Genomic DNA, 19540 nt, shown 5'->3' on the forward strand with positions numbered 1-19540 from the left:
TTACCAAATTTACCTGAAGGACTTCTTTAGAATTATGCAAGTACCCTTTTGATTCACATATCTTCTTGTTTATTGCCCTTATTCATGTTCCTTAGCCAAGAATAATCTATTTTGGGGAATAATAATCATTATCAATAAACTGAGAGTTACAGAAACATACACTTTCCGACGGATCTAAATTTTATCAGACATACCTTGGATAGCTATATACTCTAGAAATGGTGAGACTGTCTAGACTTCAAAATATGACTTCATTTGCCCATGCTTGTAGACAGATTTTACCCATGATCCTATTCTGTGCCAGGTGCAGTATTTGTGGAAGCTCCAGAAGTACACAAGACACAATCCCTGCTCTCAGAGAATTAACAGTCTAGAACTGTGTAATAGTAAGTTAGTGGATCATCAGAATAGAGTGAAAGCATGTATAAACATGCTTTTTCAAGGTATAGTTATAACTCACACTGGTGAATGATCAAATATGAGTCAGAGAAGTCTTTGAAAAGAAATGGTACCCTGAAAATTTCCTAAATTATCTTAGAAAGAAATACTTTGAGCACAGCCTTGTGAATTTGCTTTGTCTTCACACTGTAGATTATGGGATTCATTACAGGAGGGATGAGCAGATAAACATTGGCAATGAGAGTGTGAACAAGAGGAGGGGCGTGCTTGCCAAATCTATGCACCAGTGACAAGCTGATCATGGGGATGTAGAAGATGGCAACAGCAATTACATGTGAGACACAGGTACTGAAGGCCTTCTTCCGCTCCTCTGGGGAGGCAATGCTGAACACAGAGTGGATAATGAGAACATAGGAGAGGAGGATCAAGACGGAGTCCAAGCCAGCAGTAGAGATGACAATGGCCAGGCCAAATGCACTGTTAGTCTTAGTGTCTGTGCATGAAAGCTTCATCACATCAGGATGGAAACAATATGAATGGTGCAGAACATGACTATGGCAGAAGGACAGATGCTTAAGCAGCAGGAGTAAAGGCACGAGAGCTGTTGTACCCCTAATAACAATTGCAAAGCCCACTTTGATGATCCTTGAATTAGTTAAGATTGTGGCATATCTCAGTGGGTTACAGATGGCAATGAAGCGGTCAAAGGCCATCGCCAGGAGTACTGAGGACTCCATAAGAGTGAATCCATGGATAAAGAACATTTGGCCAATGCAGGCATCAAAGCTGATTCCTCGAGCATTGAACAAGAAAATACCCAACATGGTGACCAGTGTGGAAAGGCACAGCCCTAGGTCTGTGAAGGATAGCATGGAGAGGAAATAGTACATGGGTTCATGGAGGCTGGACTCAGTGATGATGACAAACAAGATCATGCCATTCCCAGAGATGGCAATGGCATAGAGACAACAGAATGGGATGGAGATCCAGGCATGGTAAGTTTCCAAACCAGGGATGCCAGTAAGAAAGAAGACTGCAGGGTGGAAAATGCTCTGATTGAAGGATGGCATGATGAGTGAAGGAACAGATTTCCTTGGGGGAAAGGACAATATTCTGCAAAAATAGGGAAGAAAAATATTTTCGCTCTCTTCTATATATCACACAATTCAGGATCTCTAGTGAAGTTTGTCCTATTCTTCAATGGAAGTACATACCCAGTTATTCTTTTCTTTGATTTGGAGTTGATCTTTGGTGAACTAGGGAAAGAGACAGACCACTAAACTGTCTGAGGACACCAGAGTTTTAGCAAGAGTCCCACCTGTTACATCTATACAGTATGTTTCCCTATAAATGTGTAAAGGAGGTCAAATTAGATAATAGTAACATATTTCCCAGCTCTAGGATTCTATGTCCATGGACAGATAGGATATTTCTGTTCACCGTAGGACAACACAAAAGGCAATTCATACTGCTTTTATTCACTTCTCAGTTTCCAAGGCAAAAACCCTTAAGAGGTCCATTAAGATTTATAAGTCCTTGTGTATGGAATGAAAATATGATAATAAATATAATATTAAATATTTTCTAGTAAAATACTTCTGATTAAATAAATACAGATCAGCTATTGATAAAAACTAAACACTAGGAAAGAACCAATTCAGTCTGTCAAATAGAGTTCAATGGGTGATGGTTGGTAAAGTGTTTGATTATATAGGTAGTAGCTGGGAATGTGATATTGTTTAATGGAAATTTTCCCTGAAGAAATATGACCTAAAGTTAATTTTAACAAAAACAAGGAATTCATTGCAAGCTAACAGATAATAATTGGAGCAGAATTACCTGAGTAAGATTCTTAATATTCCATTACTGCAAAAGGGCATTGAAAATAAATGGAGGGTTTTGGGGGTGGGAGTGTGGTCCCTCAGAAACCCTCATTGCGTCTATTTCATCTCCACTCAGATGGAAGAGGACAACAGTGAACTATCTCCTCTGTTTGAGTATATAAGTATGTGTTCACCCAGATTAAGAAATCTGTAGGATTAAAGGAGTTCCTCTATGTTGATTCTTATCCTAAGTTTTCTGACACTCTGTATTTACCTACAGAAAGAATGCTTGGTTTTTAAAGCATGTGTTCCTCTTTCATTTATTAATGCATGCATTCTCTCACCACATATTTAAATACCTACAAAATGCTAGTGTATGCAATGGACAGAATTAGAAGTAGACCTGGTGCTCCAAGAAGGTCTGTCCATGACTCTGGGAAAGAAAATACCTGAGTGTTAAGTTAATTTGGTGAGTTTCATTCCAACCCCTGAATGAACAGGCAGTGGCTTCAGCTAGAGTGGGAATAGTTGGTTACACAAAGTGTGATAAAGAGGGCATAAGAGAAGATGAAAAGAGAAAAATGTTCAATACAGGAAGCCTCTTGAATGCTCACTAAAATAATAATAATAATAATGGCTAGAAAATTTGAATTGATAGGCAACATATAACAAAATAATATACATGGGTTTTGGTTCAGCCCTTGGACATCAGTTGGAATACAAACATCACTTTTTCATTTGTGACTTATATGCAAGAATTAGAATATGTACTTAATTCTGCATTCCCAACAAAGTGACTTCTGCCCTGATAGCAAGTTGCCAAACTGATGTCTGAGTTGAAGTTACAGGAGTAGTGAAAAATATCTTGGAGTAATAAAATCTAAGGGAAAGGAGGTCTGAGCAAAGAGCCTGGGAGAATAGCAGTATTTAAAGAAAAGGCAGAAAAAGCAAATACTAATGAGATTGCAGTGGCATGGCCACTAATGTGAAAATGACCCCTAGGAAAAGGCAAAGACTTCATCAGATTTCCTCAGACCAGTGATCTCAGAGGCAGGGAAAATGTCTGGCACAATAGTACCTAAGAGTATCTGTTGAATAAATGAATTCATTTTATCTGATAATAGTGAGAGACCCCAGACACTTAATATCAGGAATATATTGTGATTTTTATTATATGATCCCCTCAAATTAGAAGGAAAGTTTATGTAACCTTATTGACATCTACTAAAATATGAGATAAACTAACATTTTTCTTATTAATCTGTTTTTTATCCTTGATACTAGGACTTTGCTCAAATTTAGAACTGCTGATAAAAACTAATCTTTCTAGATGAAATTGTGAAGACCTTTAAATCATATCCTCTCTATTTTAAAGATGAGGAAGCAGGCTCTCAAGTTAATGCTCTTTTTATTATAGCAAATAAATTAAGAGATCCCGATGTACTATCTGAGTGTCCAAGCTAGGCTTTTCCTTAATACAGTAGTGATAATGTATTAAATGTCTCCTATGTGCCAAATAATTTACTTCATTATATCTCTTTCTCTGAATCCTTCTTTCCACTGGTCTGCATGTATTTCACAGTATCTTTTTTCAATTCATGTAATCAAAGAAAACACAGTAGGACTATTCTAATGCAGGGAACTCTATCAGTAAAGCTTCTGGACAGAAATAGCTTTCTCTCTTTTTTCAGTTCTATGATTTTATACCACTCTTGGGTGCTGTTGCACTAAAACTAATGAGCAAATATTAATAACTATTCTTGGAAATATGCATTTAAATTTCTCTTTCTCCCCCACAGAGAATTCTTCCAAGACGTGGCTATGACTTAAACATCCTTGTAACAGAACCACCAGGATTATATAAATAGACTGCCCCAAATACAAAGCTTCACATCCATCACTATCACAACAACATGCGTTGGGTCTTATTATCTCCTTTTTACAGATGAGAAAGCTGAGGCTAAGATTAGAAAACCCAGGCTCAGAGGACTCATGTTACTTTCCACATTTATCCAACATGACGATGGCAGATCCAAGAACTGAACTCTGTTTTCTCTGACTTCAAATGCCATGCTTTGCCTCTCCTTATTTAAAAAGTACTTAATTTTTTTAAAAAACGTGGAATGAATGAACACATGCTCATGACTTCATGGCTGTAGTCTGCATTTTAATAACTATTTTGAACAATACAGCAATTGTTTTTAAATTGATATATGAATATGTATATAATATATAAATCTATTGAATATATGCTAGAGTTCACCAGTTTCTTCTAACTCTTGGTTTTATGAACTATCTGAAGATTATTTAGTCCCTGATGTGTTCAGAAAAGACTTCAATGCACTAAAACACTGACCTCATGCAAAGAAGAATTCTTGGGTCTGGAAAAGGAGGTCATTTGATCCTGCCCCCTGCTATCTGAAGAGTCATCCCAGGCAGCAACAGAGAGTCTTTTAAAGCCAGAGACAGAGAGAGATTATCTCCACCTCACAACTTACAGGCAGAAAAGTCCTTCTGTCCTAAGGCTGGAGAAACAGTCCCTGATCAGTCTGGCCCCCTTAAACCATCTCCAAAGAGGTTCCCTTTTGCCAGAACTCACAGGGAGTTCTTAGGAACAGGAGAGCTATCAGATTTGAGAAGGACAGCCTTTAATAGGAGCCCAGAAGCCGCCTGGTGAGAGCCATTTACCCAGCAGAAAAACGAATTCCTCAGAGAGGACTCTATACACCTGTGTCCCACTAACCCTTTATGCCCCAAATGACAGGCTCTGAAGGACAATTTCTTTTCCGTGTAGCTTCATTCTTCCCCAAAAGAGAATCCGGGAGATGAATTACAATTCCAGTTCTCATTCAAAAACATTTTGACCCCTGAACAGCTGTAAGTCAAAGCTTTGCATCCGGCAAAAATAAGGGAGAAGTGCTGTTAATGGATCACCCATAACTTTGTTCACTAGTCATTCGCCAATATCACAGCAATCATAAGACATAGAACCCAGGTAGGAAAGTACTTAAGTAGCTATATTCACTGAGGCCGGTGCAATAGTATCTGATTCAGAGCCCAAGACCTTTCCTAGGCACCCTGAATATCTTGGGAGTTTTAGCTACCTTGTACACAGGCACAGAAAAAGATAACTTAAAAAGAAGCAACTCAGCAATGCGTATAAAAACACGCTCCACATCATACGTCATCAGGGAAACGCAAATTAAAACAACAATGAGATACTGCTACACACCTATTAGAATGGTAAAAACCCAGAACACTGACAACACCGAATTCTGGCGAGGCTGTGGAGCAACAGGGCTCTCATTCATTGCTGGTGGGAATGCAAAATGGTATAGCCACTTTGGAAGACAGTTTGGTGGTTTCTTTCAAAACTAAACATACTCTTACCATACAATCCAGCAATTGTACTCCTTAGTATATACCCAAAGAGGGTGAGAACTTGTGTCTACAGAAAAATTGCAAATGGATGTTTATAGAAGCTTTATTCTTAATTGCCAAATCTTGGAAAGCAACCAAGATGTCCTTCAGTAGGTGAATGGATAAACTATGATACACTCAGATAATGGAATATTTTCAATGCTCAAAAGAAATTAGCTACCAAGCCATGAAAAGATATGAAATAAACCTAAATGCACATTACTAAATCAAAGAAGCCAGTCAGAAAAGGCAACATACTGTATGATTTCAAATATATGACATTCTGGAAAAGACAAACTATGGAGACAGCTAAAAGATCAATGATTGCTGAGGGCGAGTGGGGAGGGAGGAACTAATAGATTGAACATTGAGGATTTTTAGGGTAGTGAAAATCTTCTGTATGATATTATAATGGTGGATACATGTCATTATACGTTTTTCCATACGTATAGAATGCACAACACCAAGAGCTGTTAATGTAAATTATGGACTTTGAGTGATAATGATGTGTCAACGCAGATTCATCTGTTCTAACAAAGGAACCACTCTGATGGGGGATATTGATAATGGGAGAGATTATGGAAGTGTGGGAGCAGATGATAAATGGGAAATCTCTGTATCTTCCCCTCAATTTGCTGTGAACCTAAAACTTCTTTAAAGAATGAAATCTATTAAAAAAAAAAAAAAGGAAGCAACTAAAGAAGGCTACAAAACTGTGAGTCCCTTGTATGTCCCTTGCAAGCTTGCAAAGGCACTAGGCTTCTCTGATAACTGGTCTAAGACTGATACCAGTATATCTACCTCTGTGGTGGAGACATTAACCATGTTTGACACAGCTTCTGTTAAAACTGTGGAAACTTTTAAGTGACTTTCAGCCTTTGTCCATTAATACAGCCTTTGACAATTAGTGGTGAACTTAGAGGATTGATAAGTTTCAAGAACAATAACTAATTAAACATGCTTTTTGGCATAAAAAGCCATTACAGGGATATAAATGTGAAAATCTTGCTGGCTGTGCTAAGGATTCCAATCTGAAGAGTTTTGGTCCATGAGTAGGGCTGCAGGAGATGGTACACAGTTAGTAGAACCTCAGGCTCTTTTCTAGGACAAACTCAAGGGAATTAAAGCATTCACCAGCCCAGACCAAATAACCAGTGGGTACACAAAGGGCATTATGACCAATGTTCCTTCTGACTGGTAAAGTATCTTTTTAGTTGGCCTGTCCCAGGACTTGAATATTTTGGGCACCTTCCCTGCATTCACCTACCCATTTAGAGTTCTATCCTGAAAGCACTGTCTTTCCACTCTCTCTGCGTCAACCATACTGAACTCATCTTCAATGTCTTGAACATTGCATGCTTCTGCTCACCTCTGAGCCTCGCCTCATTCTGTTCTCCAAGGAGGTCTTAAGGTGTTTACTGATTCCTAAATTCTGCCCCAAATATAATTCAAAAGAGATTGCATTTTTATTGACTTAAAATGTATATTTGTATTAAAATTAAAACAGCTTTTTCCTAGATTTTCTGATTTCAAAGTTGAAGATAAGTCATGGAAACTGAATATTGTGGGTTTTTTGTTTGTTTATGTTGCTTTGATTTTGTTTGGGGTTTGTTTTTTAGTTGCCTTGCTTTGCAGTTCCCTAATATTGTGCTTAGTCTGCCTATGGGCTGAAACACCACACTATTCACTGTGCCTAGAACATTTCCTTCACCTCCTATCATCTCCTCCTTCTACCCTCTGCTCCTCCACCCTCATCCCTAGCTCCCCTGGGACAATCCTTCTCATTTCCCCAGATCTTATTTTAGCAATTATATTTGGTTAGCCTCCCTTGACCACACAGGGCTAGGTTGTCCCAACACCTATGTGATCTATATCAGTGCTTCTCAAACTTGAATGTCACATTAGTCCTTAGGTATCTTGAAAAATGCAAAGTATGATTCAGTACATCTTACATTCTACATTTCTAACAAGCTTCTAGGCGATGCCAATACTATTGGCTCCTTAGTAGCAAGATCTCTATTAATTCCCCCTTTTGTTTTTTGGTGAAGAAGATTGGCCCTGAGCGAACATCTGTTGTCAATCTTCCTCTTTTTGCTTGAGGAAGATTGCCCTTGAGCTAACATCTGTGCCAATCTTCCTCTATTATTGTTTGCTTGCTTTTAAGTTTATTTCTACAATCTGGATACATTAACCTAGATTACCTGATTTACCTCTGGCCTCTTGCTCCCGTCTCAGACTTTCTGTTTCTTTCAGAACCTGCACTGTATACTGCCTTATAAGACTTTCAGCCCTGAGTCCTGCTTTCCCATTTCCTGATTCACCTTGACCACCCACATCAGCTGCTACATGCATGGAATTTTAAAGGTTGTATAACATGTCTGCATGTAAATACTTTATCTACTTCTGTGTCATTAAGAATTACCTACCTTTTTGACTGTGAATAATGCTGCAGTAAATGTTCCCCTACATAAAACGTGGTCTGCGTCTCTGATATTTTTTCCTTTGGATAAATTTCTAGAAATGGAATATTATGGACATTTTAAGGCAATAATATCCTGCAAAACCCACTTCCAAAAAGTTCATAGGAGTATTGTTAAACAATGCTTTTGCCGTAACACAGCAACGCAACACTGTGTGTTATAAGTTAAAAAAAAATCACTGATTTGATAAGCAAGAATATTTTACTGTTTACTGTAATAAAATATCGACACCTAAATAATATTTATTGCAAGTCTCCATGGCACAGTTTTCTTGTTTCTAATTCTACCCTTCCTTTTAGGATTTGGGAAATTCTACCCTTCCTGTTCCTGTTTGGGAAACATTAATATGAAGTCCAATGATGCCATAGACTATGGTATGTTTCCTGGGTTCAATGGTATTGGTATTGACATACTGACAACTGCACATTTCTGTTGCTATGTGATTTTGGGGGACATTTTGCTCAGACTTTCAGAAGGCTGAATCAAATTACCAGCTACTTGTTCTGCTAGACTGGTGTGAGAGGAGGGCAGTGAGAAGGGCCATATTTTGAAAATACATGTATCACTGTGTGTATCAGTGCCTTACTAGCATGCACATGAGTTCCATGTGCATGCACCAAGCTCTGGCACAGAATATACATGATACTACTATAGTAACTCTATTGCTCTAAGATAAAAGTAATGTTCTTTTGGCCATGGGAAAAACAAAAGTGATCGATCATTCCCAAGTAGTTTCTGAGACTGATGGGAAAGCAGTCACCGACCTAGAATTTGCCCAGCCTGGTAGAGAAAATGTTTTCAAAGGTCTTGAGAAGTTCACGGTGAGGAGATACAACAGAACAAACCTTCATATGCAAAATATAAACATGCACAAGTGACCATATGTTAACATCCAGTCTGGCACTTAAGCATGCATGCATGCTGTTGGGTTTAGAGAGACTTGAATTGGAATTAGTGGTGGATGAATGGTCATGTGAAGATTCTCTAGGGAATGAGTTTTAAACCTGAAAGGGTCTTCAATAGCCCAAGCCTTGAATACTGGTTGTGCCACTTTTTAGCTGGGAGACCTAAGTAAGTTATTCAAACCCTATAACTCTTTGTAACAACATAAATCGAAGTAATAATGGATTCTTCTCCCAAATTTATTATCTTACAGTTATATAAGTCGGAAGTCTGATAAGAGTCTCAATGGGCTAAAATCAAGGCATCAGCAGGGCTGCATTCCTTTCTAGAAGGTCTAGGGTAGAACCAACACCCTTGTGCTTTCTCCTTCTAGAGGCTACCTGCATTCCTTGGCTCATGGTTTCTGTTTGCCATCTTCAAAGCCAGCAACAGTGGATCAAGTCTTTCTCGTGCTGCCATCTCTATAGTTCTCCACTTTTCCAGATTTATATGATTATATTGGACCCACCTAGATAACCCAGGATAATCTCTCCATCTCAAGGTCTTCAACTTTAATCTGCAAAATCCCTTCTGCCACGTAAAGGTAACATATTCACAGTTTCCAGGCATTAGGATGGAGTCATCTTCAGGGGCCATTATTTTGCCTACCACAAACATTTGGCATAATATCTTGTAAACAGAACGTATAATAAAATATTATTGTTGTTGTTGTTATTGTTTTTGTTACATTATAAAGAATACAATATTTCAGGCCAAGACATTTTCTGTGGTGAAACAGCCTTGGTGGTGGTGAGAGATAAGGATGGAAGCAGGGAGAATTGTTAGGAAACTACTGAGATTATCCAAGTGAGAGATTATTGCGACTTGGAAAGGGAAGACTTTTTGGAGGTAATGGAGATTTATTAAATTCTGGTTATATTTTCAAAGATATTGGCAGGATTTGCAGGTTTGTGTGCAGAGTGTAAGAAACAGAAATCAACACTGACTCCAAGACTCTTATGCTCAAGAGTGGTCCAGAAATGGTGGGAATATCTGAGGATCTGATAGACCATAAGTAACCGTAAGTAAAGAAGATGGACAGTCTATAACAATCTGTGAGTACTATTTATTAAAGACTAAAAAGGACAATAGTCACCTCACATCAGATGACATCACTGGCCAGCTCCAACATCTACCTATTTAAATTCCTTGGTACAATATAAGATCCTCAAAATTTGAACACAAGTGGGGAGAACCCCAAAATATTGTGATTAGTTTTCTTCCACTTAGTGGGCTGGAGCTTCAAAATAGAAAATAGGTTACATTATTAAAAAGTAAATAAAACTTTATTTTCTGCACACCTATATTTTTACCTATGATATTCTCCAAGTACTTGGTTCCTGTCTCTAAGATAATCTGATCATTGGTTATCTGTATTGGTAATTATCAGTTAACTTGTCTATTTTCTACACTAAACTAGGAGCCCCGGGACAGTAAGAACTATGTTGTATTCTTTTTTTGTTTTTTGTTTTTTTAATCTCCAGCACTTAGCATGATGTTCAGAACATAGGACACTCTTTAAAATATTTATTGGATGTAATATGGATAGATAAATTATATTTTTCCCTAGTCGTTAAGAGGGAGGCTGCTAAGAAGTACAGGTAGGTTAATGAAACAGGACTGCTGTTACTAATGATAGAAACTAAGGAGTTATGGGGTAGAGAATGATTTATACTCACAATAGGAGATGATTTTTAGCAATCTGGTATAATATTTTATTTATTAAAATCCTCTTCAGGGTGACTACCAATGGGTGTGGGGTTTCTTTTTGGGGTGATGAATATTTTCTAAAATTAGACTGCGATGATAGTTGTTGCACAACTCTGTGAATTTACTAAAAGCTATTGAACTGTACATTTTAAATGGGTGAATTTTATGGTATGTGAATTATATCTCAAAACTGCTTTTACAAAAAACTCTTTTTTTTTTTTTTTTTTTTGGTGAGGAAGATCAGCCGTGAGCTAACATCCATTCTAATCCTCCTCTTTTTGCTGAAGAAGACCGGCTCTGAGCTAACATCTATTGCCAATCCTCCTCCTTTTTTTTTCCCCCAAAGCCCCAGTAGATAGTTGTATGTCATAGTTGCACATCCTTCTAGTTGCTGTATGTGGGACGCAGCCCCAGCATGGTCGGAGAAGAGGTGCGTCAGTGCTCGCCCAGGATCTGAACCCCAGGCCGCCAGCAGTGGAGCGCACGTGCACTCAACCGCTAAGCCATGGGGCCGGCCGCAAAAAGCTCTTTAATCAAAGAACACAAGGACAAAAAAAGTACATCAGCCTATAAAGCACATAGCCACCATAAGTCATTGTATAATGGAACAGATATAAAAAAGCTGTATGAGGTAAAAGAAGTCTTCCGGGAACCTTCAGACCCTGGAGACACAGTGAGTTACACCACTACCAGGAATTGGCCTCTCAGCTCTGTGACTGTCTCCAACCAGACTTGGAATAAGTGTCCTCATAACTCAGCCCTCCCCTGGAATCTAAAGCCTCCTCTGCCTTCTGAGTCAGCCCGGGAGGGACAGTCAGAACTGCTGTACAGGCTCGTAAGTAAATTTGTTTTATTCAGTGAAAACACTCGACCCTAGATGAGCTGAGCTCTCTTATCTACAGGTAAGAACTTTCTCACACTGTGCAGAATTAGATTAGATAGTGGGATGGTTGGGTGAGGTGGATGGCAGAATTTGTAGAATTATTTATTCTCAGGAAATCTGTAGACAATGGGCACTTTGTTCTGCCTGGTGTGGATGGGATAGCCTGTCGTTTGTTACTCAAATAGCTTAATCAGTTGCTAATGTATTTATCATGGTTAGTGTTTTGCTGCTTGCAAAAACCAAAGAGATTGTCAGGGCTGAAAACTTCATTTCTAATCCCAATGATTCTTACTAAAAATGAAAAAACTACCAATTTTGAACACCTACTGCATGCCGAGCACTGTATTAGGAACAGTGCACATTCTACCTTATAGGTGAGGAAACTGGATCAAAGAAAGTTTACATTACTTATAGGTGAAACAATAGTTTTTGAGAGCATGAGCATTGGAATTAAAAAGAATTGGGTTTAGAATCCCAGCTCTGGCATTCACTAGTATGTGTGATCCTGAATATGTTTGATAACCTCTCTGATACTCAGTTTCCTTATCAGAAAAGTGGATTTAAAGTGAATTTAACAATACTCGCCACAGGGTGTTATAATAAGAATCAAAAAATAGAATTTTTATAAAGTGCTTAGCACAGTAACATTCAAAGAACAAGTTGCAATAGATGTTACTTACATAACAGTAATATTACTGTTATGAGTAATATTTTTTTATTATCACTGCTATACAAGGTTTCAAAACTGGTTAGTGTTTGAGCTAGTATCTGAACCCAAATTAGTCACACATTCTAGCCATGCCATTGGCAATGGCTTGGATAATATTGATAATGCCATGTGGCCTATTTTGGTGGTTAAAGTCATAGCCACAAGCTACAGCTCATGACAGGGCAATGAAGAAGAGCATCACTGTGATCTGAGCGGACAGGAAAATTAGTTGAGAGACTATAGCCTATTTATCACAAGAGAAAATGAAGGTTGTGTATGGATCAGAGAGCATGGATTGAACAGATTCAAGGCTGATGGCAGTACAAAAGAGTAGCTTGGGGGAGTTTTAGTGCCTCTCCCTAATAATGTTCGTTAGTCCTCTTTTATTCTTTGATATGAACAGTTACATTTTTTCAGTGAAAGAAATGCAATGAAATACAGCTTCAAGTACCCACTACCAAGCAGGTTGCTATTACTTAGCCTTCACATATAGACCTCCTGACGCTCTAGTTTGTGACATTTCAGAAATAGAATCAATACAAATTTAATGAATATTTGTATATAGAGGATAAGAGAGAGGGAGAAGAGTGTGTGAATATTTGTGCGAACGAGGGAGATAATTCTAATTAGATGATTTGCTAGAGTTTGATGCCATTTGCTGATAAATGATGCACGAGAGAGAGCCAGGTAAGGAATGGGGGAAGGAATGAGTTCTGTTTGGCTCATATTGAGATTAAGATGTCTGAGAGATTATGGGTGGAGATGTCCCTCAAGGGTAGATAAAATAGTGAACTTTTTATTCAAGGACACTAAGCAGAGAGATTTGATTTGTTCTCCAAACTACTGCCGGTTATTTTTCTAAATTGCCAATTTGATCTCCTCACTCTAGTTCCATGATTTATTACTGCCTTCAAGTTTAAGCCAGAAACCTTATCACAACTCTAAAGATTCTGTCAACGTTTGAAATATAGAACTCAGGAGACGCCACAATTAGATTTCAGATTTGTGAGTTGTCTGGATATAAGTGCTATTTAACGTCATGGGAATAATGAAGATATCCCAAGGAGGGAATATGGAGAGCAAGAAAAAGAAGAGGTGCTTCTTGGAAGAAAAACAGACTTCTAAAGAACACACCACCATTAGAAGACAGAGAACAAAGGCATTGTTTGGTAAACTGGGGGTGGGGGGGAACCCACAGAATAGCTATCATTGAAGCTAATGAGCGAAAGTTTCAAAGAGGAGGTGGTCAACACTGCAAAACAGTGAGATGATGGAGAGGAAAACAACTCTGAAATTACACTGGACTTGGTATTTAGAAAGTCATTGGTGACATCGGTTGGAGAATTTTCTGAGTCGTTAGAGAAAGAACCCAGATTATTGCTCAGGGTAGAGGAATAATAAACAAAAGCAGACTGTTCTTCAGAGAACATTTTTTTTTTTTGTCATTATAAAAGATATGACATGGGGCCGGCCCCATGGCTTAGCAGTTAAGTGCGCGTGCTCCACTACTGGTGGCCCGGGTTCGGATCCAGGGCGCGCACCAACGCACTGCTTATCCGGCCATGCTGAGGCGGCATCCCACGTACAGCAACTAAGGATGTGCACCTATGACATTCAACTATCTACTGGGGCTTTGGGGAGAAAAAGGGAAAAAAGGGAGTAGGATTGGCAATAGATGTTAGCTCAGGGCCAGTCTTTCTCAGCAAAAAGAGGAAGATTGGCATGGATGTTAGCTCAGGGCTGATCTTCCTCACAAAAAGTAAATAAATAAAAAAATTAAAAAAAAAGATATGGCAGGGAATTGAGAGAGAAAGAGGGTTTATGTCTTATTTCCCTCACTAGCTAAGCACAGTGGCCAATTATGACAGATGTTCAATATATCTTGGTTGAATGTGTTGAAAATATCTATATAAAAGTGTGGGAGGCTTTCATTAATGTGTTGGGGTAAAACTTGAGTATTATAGAATGCAGAAAGTGATCCATTGGTATTAAATAGGATATTAAAGAAAGAAAGGAATTTTGTTGAAGTTAAATTAGAAGAGATGGAGAATAATTTGTTTACTTATTCATAAAAATATTTGGAAATCCCTGGCTCTTGATGCTCTGTAGATAAAATCTAAGTTTCCTATCCTTTCCATGGAATTCAAGATTTTTATGTCCTGGCCTTCACTGATTTCTCTAGCTTCACATTTAAGGCTCCAGCATGTAAGTTTTCTTGTAGTTATTCAACAAACTGTCTTGTGTTATCATTTCATTCAGGCTCAGCTCATGTTATCTATGTCAAGAACATCCCTTTCATGCTTTTCATCCTTGTGAACTCGCACCCACTCATCAAAACTTTACACAGTAATAATCTACTCTGTTAAGTAATCTTCATCTATTCTGTTAAGATTTCTTGGAACTAATCCCATTTGACATGCACACAGACACATTCACGTACACACACACTCAGAATCTGTCACTCCACACTATCTCTGTCTTGTCTCTGAGAAACGTCTAGTCCTTGGGCACTCCACAACTAGTGGTGTTTCTTTGTCTCTACCTCCTCTGATATTCACTGTGCCTAATACAGTGCCTGGTATGTAGTAGATATTCAAAACTGGTAATGTTTCATTTTTCATTTTCATAAGAGTCATTGGGCTCTTGTTAAAGATAAGGTATTTAGGCTTATAAAGATTCAGCTTCTGACAATCTCTCTTGTTTTCTCAGGCACTAAACCACTATTATTTTGCTTGCTTCATATCCTTAGTGCTGACACAATACACAATGAGCTCCTAGTATATGTTTGATACTGAAATGAACTAAGTGTTTATGATGGATGATCAAGAGCTTAGGTGAAGTAATAACTATGAAATGGAATAAGGAATTCTCTGTGTCTGAGCCCAGCATGGATGAAGAGAGGGTACAGGAAGATATGGTTGTAGAGCGATGGAAAGGAAGGAATTTGAAGGAGTTCTTTTCTACCAGGCTCAGCACAGATCAGTTTAACCTATACTGTGTTTTTCTTCTGATCTCTCAGCAAGAAAGGAAAGGAAAAAAACTGACAATAAGAATGAAAATGAGCAATGAATAAAATGTTTGAGTTAATGTAATAATGTGAAGGGAGCCATGAAGAAGTTAGGGTGAAAGAGAAATTGTTCAGATAGCAATTCATTTAAAAAAGAAAAACATAAAATTTCCTAGAACTCAATGGCAAAAATTACAACTCAATCACTGCACCGTGATAATCATTGTGAAAATCACCATGATAGCCAGAATTAATCAGCATATATGGAGGCCCTCTGCACTCCCATAGCCATTTGTATTATTCATCATTGTACACTAGATATTGAAGTTATTTATAAACACTACTATTCTTTCTCCCTCATTTGATTATAAGCTCTTTAAGAGAGGTTTGTTTGTGATATGTCTTAGCTTCTAACACCACTGTGCACAAAGTAGGTACTCAGTAAGTGTCTATAAGAGTGTAAGGCAGGAGCAAATGAAGAGATGCTACAAATTTATTATGGCTCAACACTTTCACATACACCATCCTAAAAACCTTGGCATACTTCATCTTGACTTGCATGAAACGCAGAAATCTTTCAAGCACTGATTTCCCTACAAAGCCTCTCCAAATACCCCAAACCTTTTGTACATAGAATTGAAGTGTTCTCCTTTTTCATAATTACTTTACCTCCCAGTAACCCCAGGAAACTGTTAACTTAAAAAAAACAAGTACCAAGTTCTGTGAATTAGTTATAAATAAACAGGTCAAAGACTTGTGGAAAATGAGAGGTGAACCTACTATTTTAAATTTTCTTAAGCACTAATCACTTAAATGCATTTTTAGCTTGTCCTTCTGATCAATACGTATTTTTTAAAACTAAGTATAATTACTAAAAATGTTTTTCAGAAATCAACCTATTTATGAAAACTGCTAATAGAATTTGTTAGCCTTTCACACTTTCACAATTAATTGTGAAATGCATGCCAGTCTAACAAGACTGTATCCACTTTGTTTCTATATTATAATGTCGGTTAAATTCATGACACTCAATAAACAGTCATTGGAAGTTGTGTCAAAAAAATATGTTCCCTTTCTTAATGAATGTTCCCTTTCTGTTAACTCTAATTTCCATTATGAGCTTTAATAATACATTTTTGATAGTAATTTCATTGGTTTCTGAGGACACTCTCATTACTCTAAACATGAGAGTCTAAAGTTATAGTTCACTTATTTTGTGAACTCATGTAATTTAACACTTCTTTTTTTCTCTAATTATCCATTAATTTCAATTTAAAATTTCCCAATCTTTAAAACTAAGAGATTTATTTAGGGAATTCTTGAGGTGGCACTTTATCCGGGTGAACTTGTGTGGTCTAGAAACACTTCAGCTCCCCTGAAAAACAGTTACCTTACAATTGGCTGTTCTCGCTGATTGAGCCCTCTCCAGACACAGCTCTACTCTCTCTTTTTCCCCAGACACCTTCTTCCAATGCATACAAACTCATCTGCCTAGTCTACAATTCTCTACTCAGTGAAAAAAGAAATAGGATATTTGTAATAAAGTTACATATTTCCCTCCAAAGCAAAACAGTAACATTCTATTAGGTATCTCCTGAGAAGTGTGTCTTAACAAAAAGGATAATGGAAAAAATCTGTTCTGCAGAACAACTAGTCTTCAGGCATATTGAAGAGAGAAATACAATTGAACATGGCAGCACATTATATCACGTGAAGGGCAGAGGCCTCTGCAGGTGATAGGTCTGTGTTCTAACTTTCTATCTCTCCCAAATACAATGCCTGTGTTGCATTGCAAGTATCACTTTAAAGGTTAGATAGAGTAGGCACATGCACATGATTGCATTGGTACCTAAGCCATTTATTATTACTTCATATGTGTTACTTTGTATTGTAAGTATCTCTTTCTCAGTATTTTCTGGCTTCCCAAATTGTCTGTAAGCTTCTCTGATTTCTATACTTATGGCCAACGTAATATTGCTGCTCTGTGGCCCCAATCTATTTTCCTCTGATGCCAACTATAGAGAAAAACTAGCCTGCTACTTCTTTATCACAATTAAAACATTCCAGAGAGAATGGAATATGATTGACCAATCTTGCGTAAGGTGTCTTTTCTTAGTCCAGTTATCTCTGGCTTAGAGGAGTAGGAGGAAAGATCACATAGTATAAAAATAGCTACCATCAAAGGGCCCCAGGGAAGATAACTCATGGGCTGCGGCAAATACAAAATACAAAAAAGGTACCTACCACAGTAATTGAAATCATACAATGCTTTTATCAATTTAAATGAGCCATTCATATTTACACAGTGTATAGATATTCATCTTTGGTTAGCTTTTGGTTGAGTAAAATGATCTGTAGTTGCATTAATAAAAAAATATATATAGTTTTTTTGTTGTTCCAGAGTTCCATCTTGGATTTCTGTATTTTCAATCCAGCATGTCCAACTTCCAGAATACCACATCCTCTTCCATCATTTTCCTGCTAACTGGTGTTCCTGGATTGGAAGTCTTTCAAACTTGGATCTCCATTCCCTTCTGCTTTCTCTATATAACTGCTCTCTCAGGAAACAGCCTGATTCTCTTTGCCATTGTCGCTCAGCCCAGCCTCCATGAACCCATGTATTATTTCCTCTCCATGTTGTCCACCACAGACCTTGGGCTGTCCATATCCACTCTGGTCACCATGTTGGGTATATTCTGGTTCAATGCTAGGGAGATCAGCTTTAATGCCTGCTTGTCACAGATGTTCTTTATTAAACTCTTCACTGTCATGGAATCCTCTGTGTTGTTGGCCATGGCTTTTGATCGTTTTGTGGCCATCTTTAATCCCCTCAGGTATGCCACCATTTTAACTGACTCCAGAATGGTTCAAATTGGAGTGGCAATTGTTATCAGGGGGACAATAACGCTGACTCCAATGGTAGCACTTCTTAAAAGACTGTCCTTCTGCCGCAGCCACATACTCCACCACTCCTACTGCTTCCACCCTGATGTGATGAAGCTCTCATGCACAGACACCAGGATCAACAGTGCAGTTGGGTTGACTGCCATGATCTCTACTGTTGGTGTGGACTCAATCCTCATCCTCTTTTCTTATATTTTGATCACTAAGACTGTCCTCAGTATTGCGTCTCCAGAAGAGAGGAAGAAAGCCTTCAGCACATGTATCTCCCATATTGGGGCTGTTGCTATTTTCTATATTCCATTGATCAGTCTGTCCTTTGTTCACAGATTCGGGAAACAGGCCCCAGCTTATGCACATACTATGATTGCTAACACCTACCTGCTGGTCCCTCCTGTAATGAACCCCATCATCTACAGTGTGAAGATAAAACAGATACGTAGAGCTATGATAAAAATTCTCCATTCCAAAAACACATAGAATCATAGAATTCTAGAGGTGGTCTATGTCAGGTCACGTTATCAATTAAAAAACAAAACTGGTGCTTGAAGCTACGTGTACAAAATTTAAAATTAAAGCTGGAATATATTTAGAATATCAGCTAAACTGATCCCTTTATTTTATAAATGAGGAGCTAGAGACATGGGAATGGGAAGAATGAACAGCTCTAAGACTAAAATTTCTCTTCCCCATCACTGTTTGCTCTAAACTGTTGTTTATCCTGCCAATAGCCTTTCTCTTCTTATTCATCCATTTCACAGCGGTTAAAAAGACATATTATGAAAAAATCACTCCTTTATGAAAAATAAGTAGTATTTTCTAACTGTAATAATAATTTTAACTAACTTTTATTTCTTTAACCAGTCATTGACCAGTTCTAAATACTTTTTACATATATTAACACATTTTATATCCATAATAACATTATAAGGTAGTTACTTCCCTTATCAATGAGAAAATTGAACCCCAAAAATGTTAAGCAAATTGCTTAAACAGCTAGCTAGCGACAGAGCCATTTTTCACATCCATGCAAACTGACTCCAGCGTTCCCCTCATTCTTAACTTTAATGCTATATTGTTGCGTGTAATATAAATATATATGTATATGTATTTGGTATATACACATATTTATCGTTCCATGTGATTTGTACTGGGGGACATGAAGAAGTCAAACAAACCAAAAACACAACTCTGTCCTCCAGAAATTTTCAACTAAATTACTGAGGAAAAACCCAAAACAACATTTTCAAGCTTCTCAAATGCATT

At 37.8% G+C, this 19540-nt stretch overlaps 2 protein-coding genes across 3 annotated transcripts; one reads left to right on the top strand and one right to left on the bottom strand.

Annotated features, from left to right (window-relative positions):
- Positions 1-524: 524 nt before the first annotated feature.
- On the bottom strand, positions 525-4917 carry LOC101395517 (olfactory receptor OR51C1-like). 2 transcript variants are annotated; one of them, XM_014790179.2, is made up of 2 exons: positions 4902-4917; positions 525-1483 (listed from the first exon to the last, which is right to left on the bottom strand). In XM_014790179.2, the coding sequence occupies exon 2, from the start codon at positions 1467-1469 to the stop codon at positions 525-527; it is 945 nt and encodes a 314-aa protein (XP_014645665.1). In that variant the 5' UTR covers positions 1470-1483; positions 4902-4917. The 2 variants fall into 2 exon arrangements, with proteins under 2 accessions (XP_014645665.1, XP_087290135.1); XM_087434009.1 differs by lacking the exon at positions 4902-4917 and adding an exon at positions 1752-1797 and having other exon boundaries at positions 525-1435.
- Positions 4918-17809: 12892 nt separating this feature from the next.
- On the top strand, positions 17810-18754 carry LOC101395777 (olfactory receptor OR51C1-like). Its single transcript, XM_004434133.3, has one exon. It carries the CDS (start codon positions 17810-17812, stop codon positions 18752-18754), a length of 945 nt encoding a protein of 314 aa, XP_004434190.3.
- Positions 18755-19540: the final 786 nt, after the last annotated feature.

Source organism: Ceratotherium simum, chromosome 7 (assembly GCF_057802395.1).
Source record: "Ceratotherium simum simum isolate JZ-2026a chromosome 7, ASM5780239v1, whole genome shotgun sequence".
Taxonomy (NCBI): domain Eukaryota; kingdom Metazoa; phylum Chordata; class Mammalia; order Perissodactyla; family Rhinocerotidae; genus Ceratotherium; species Ceratotherium simum.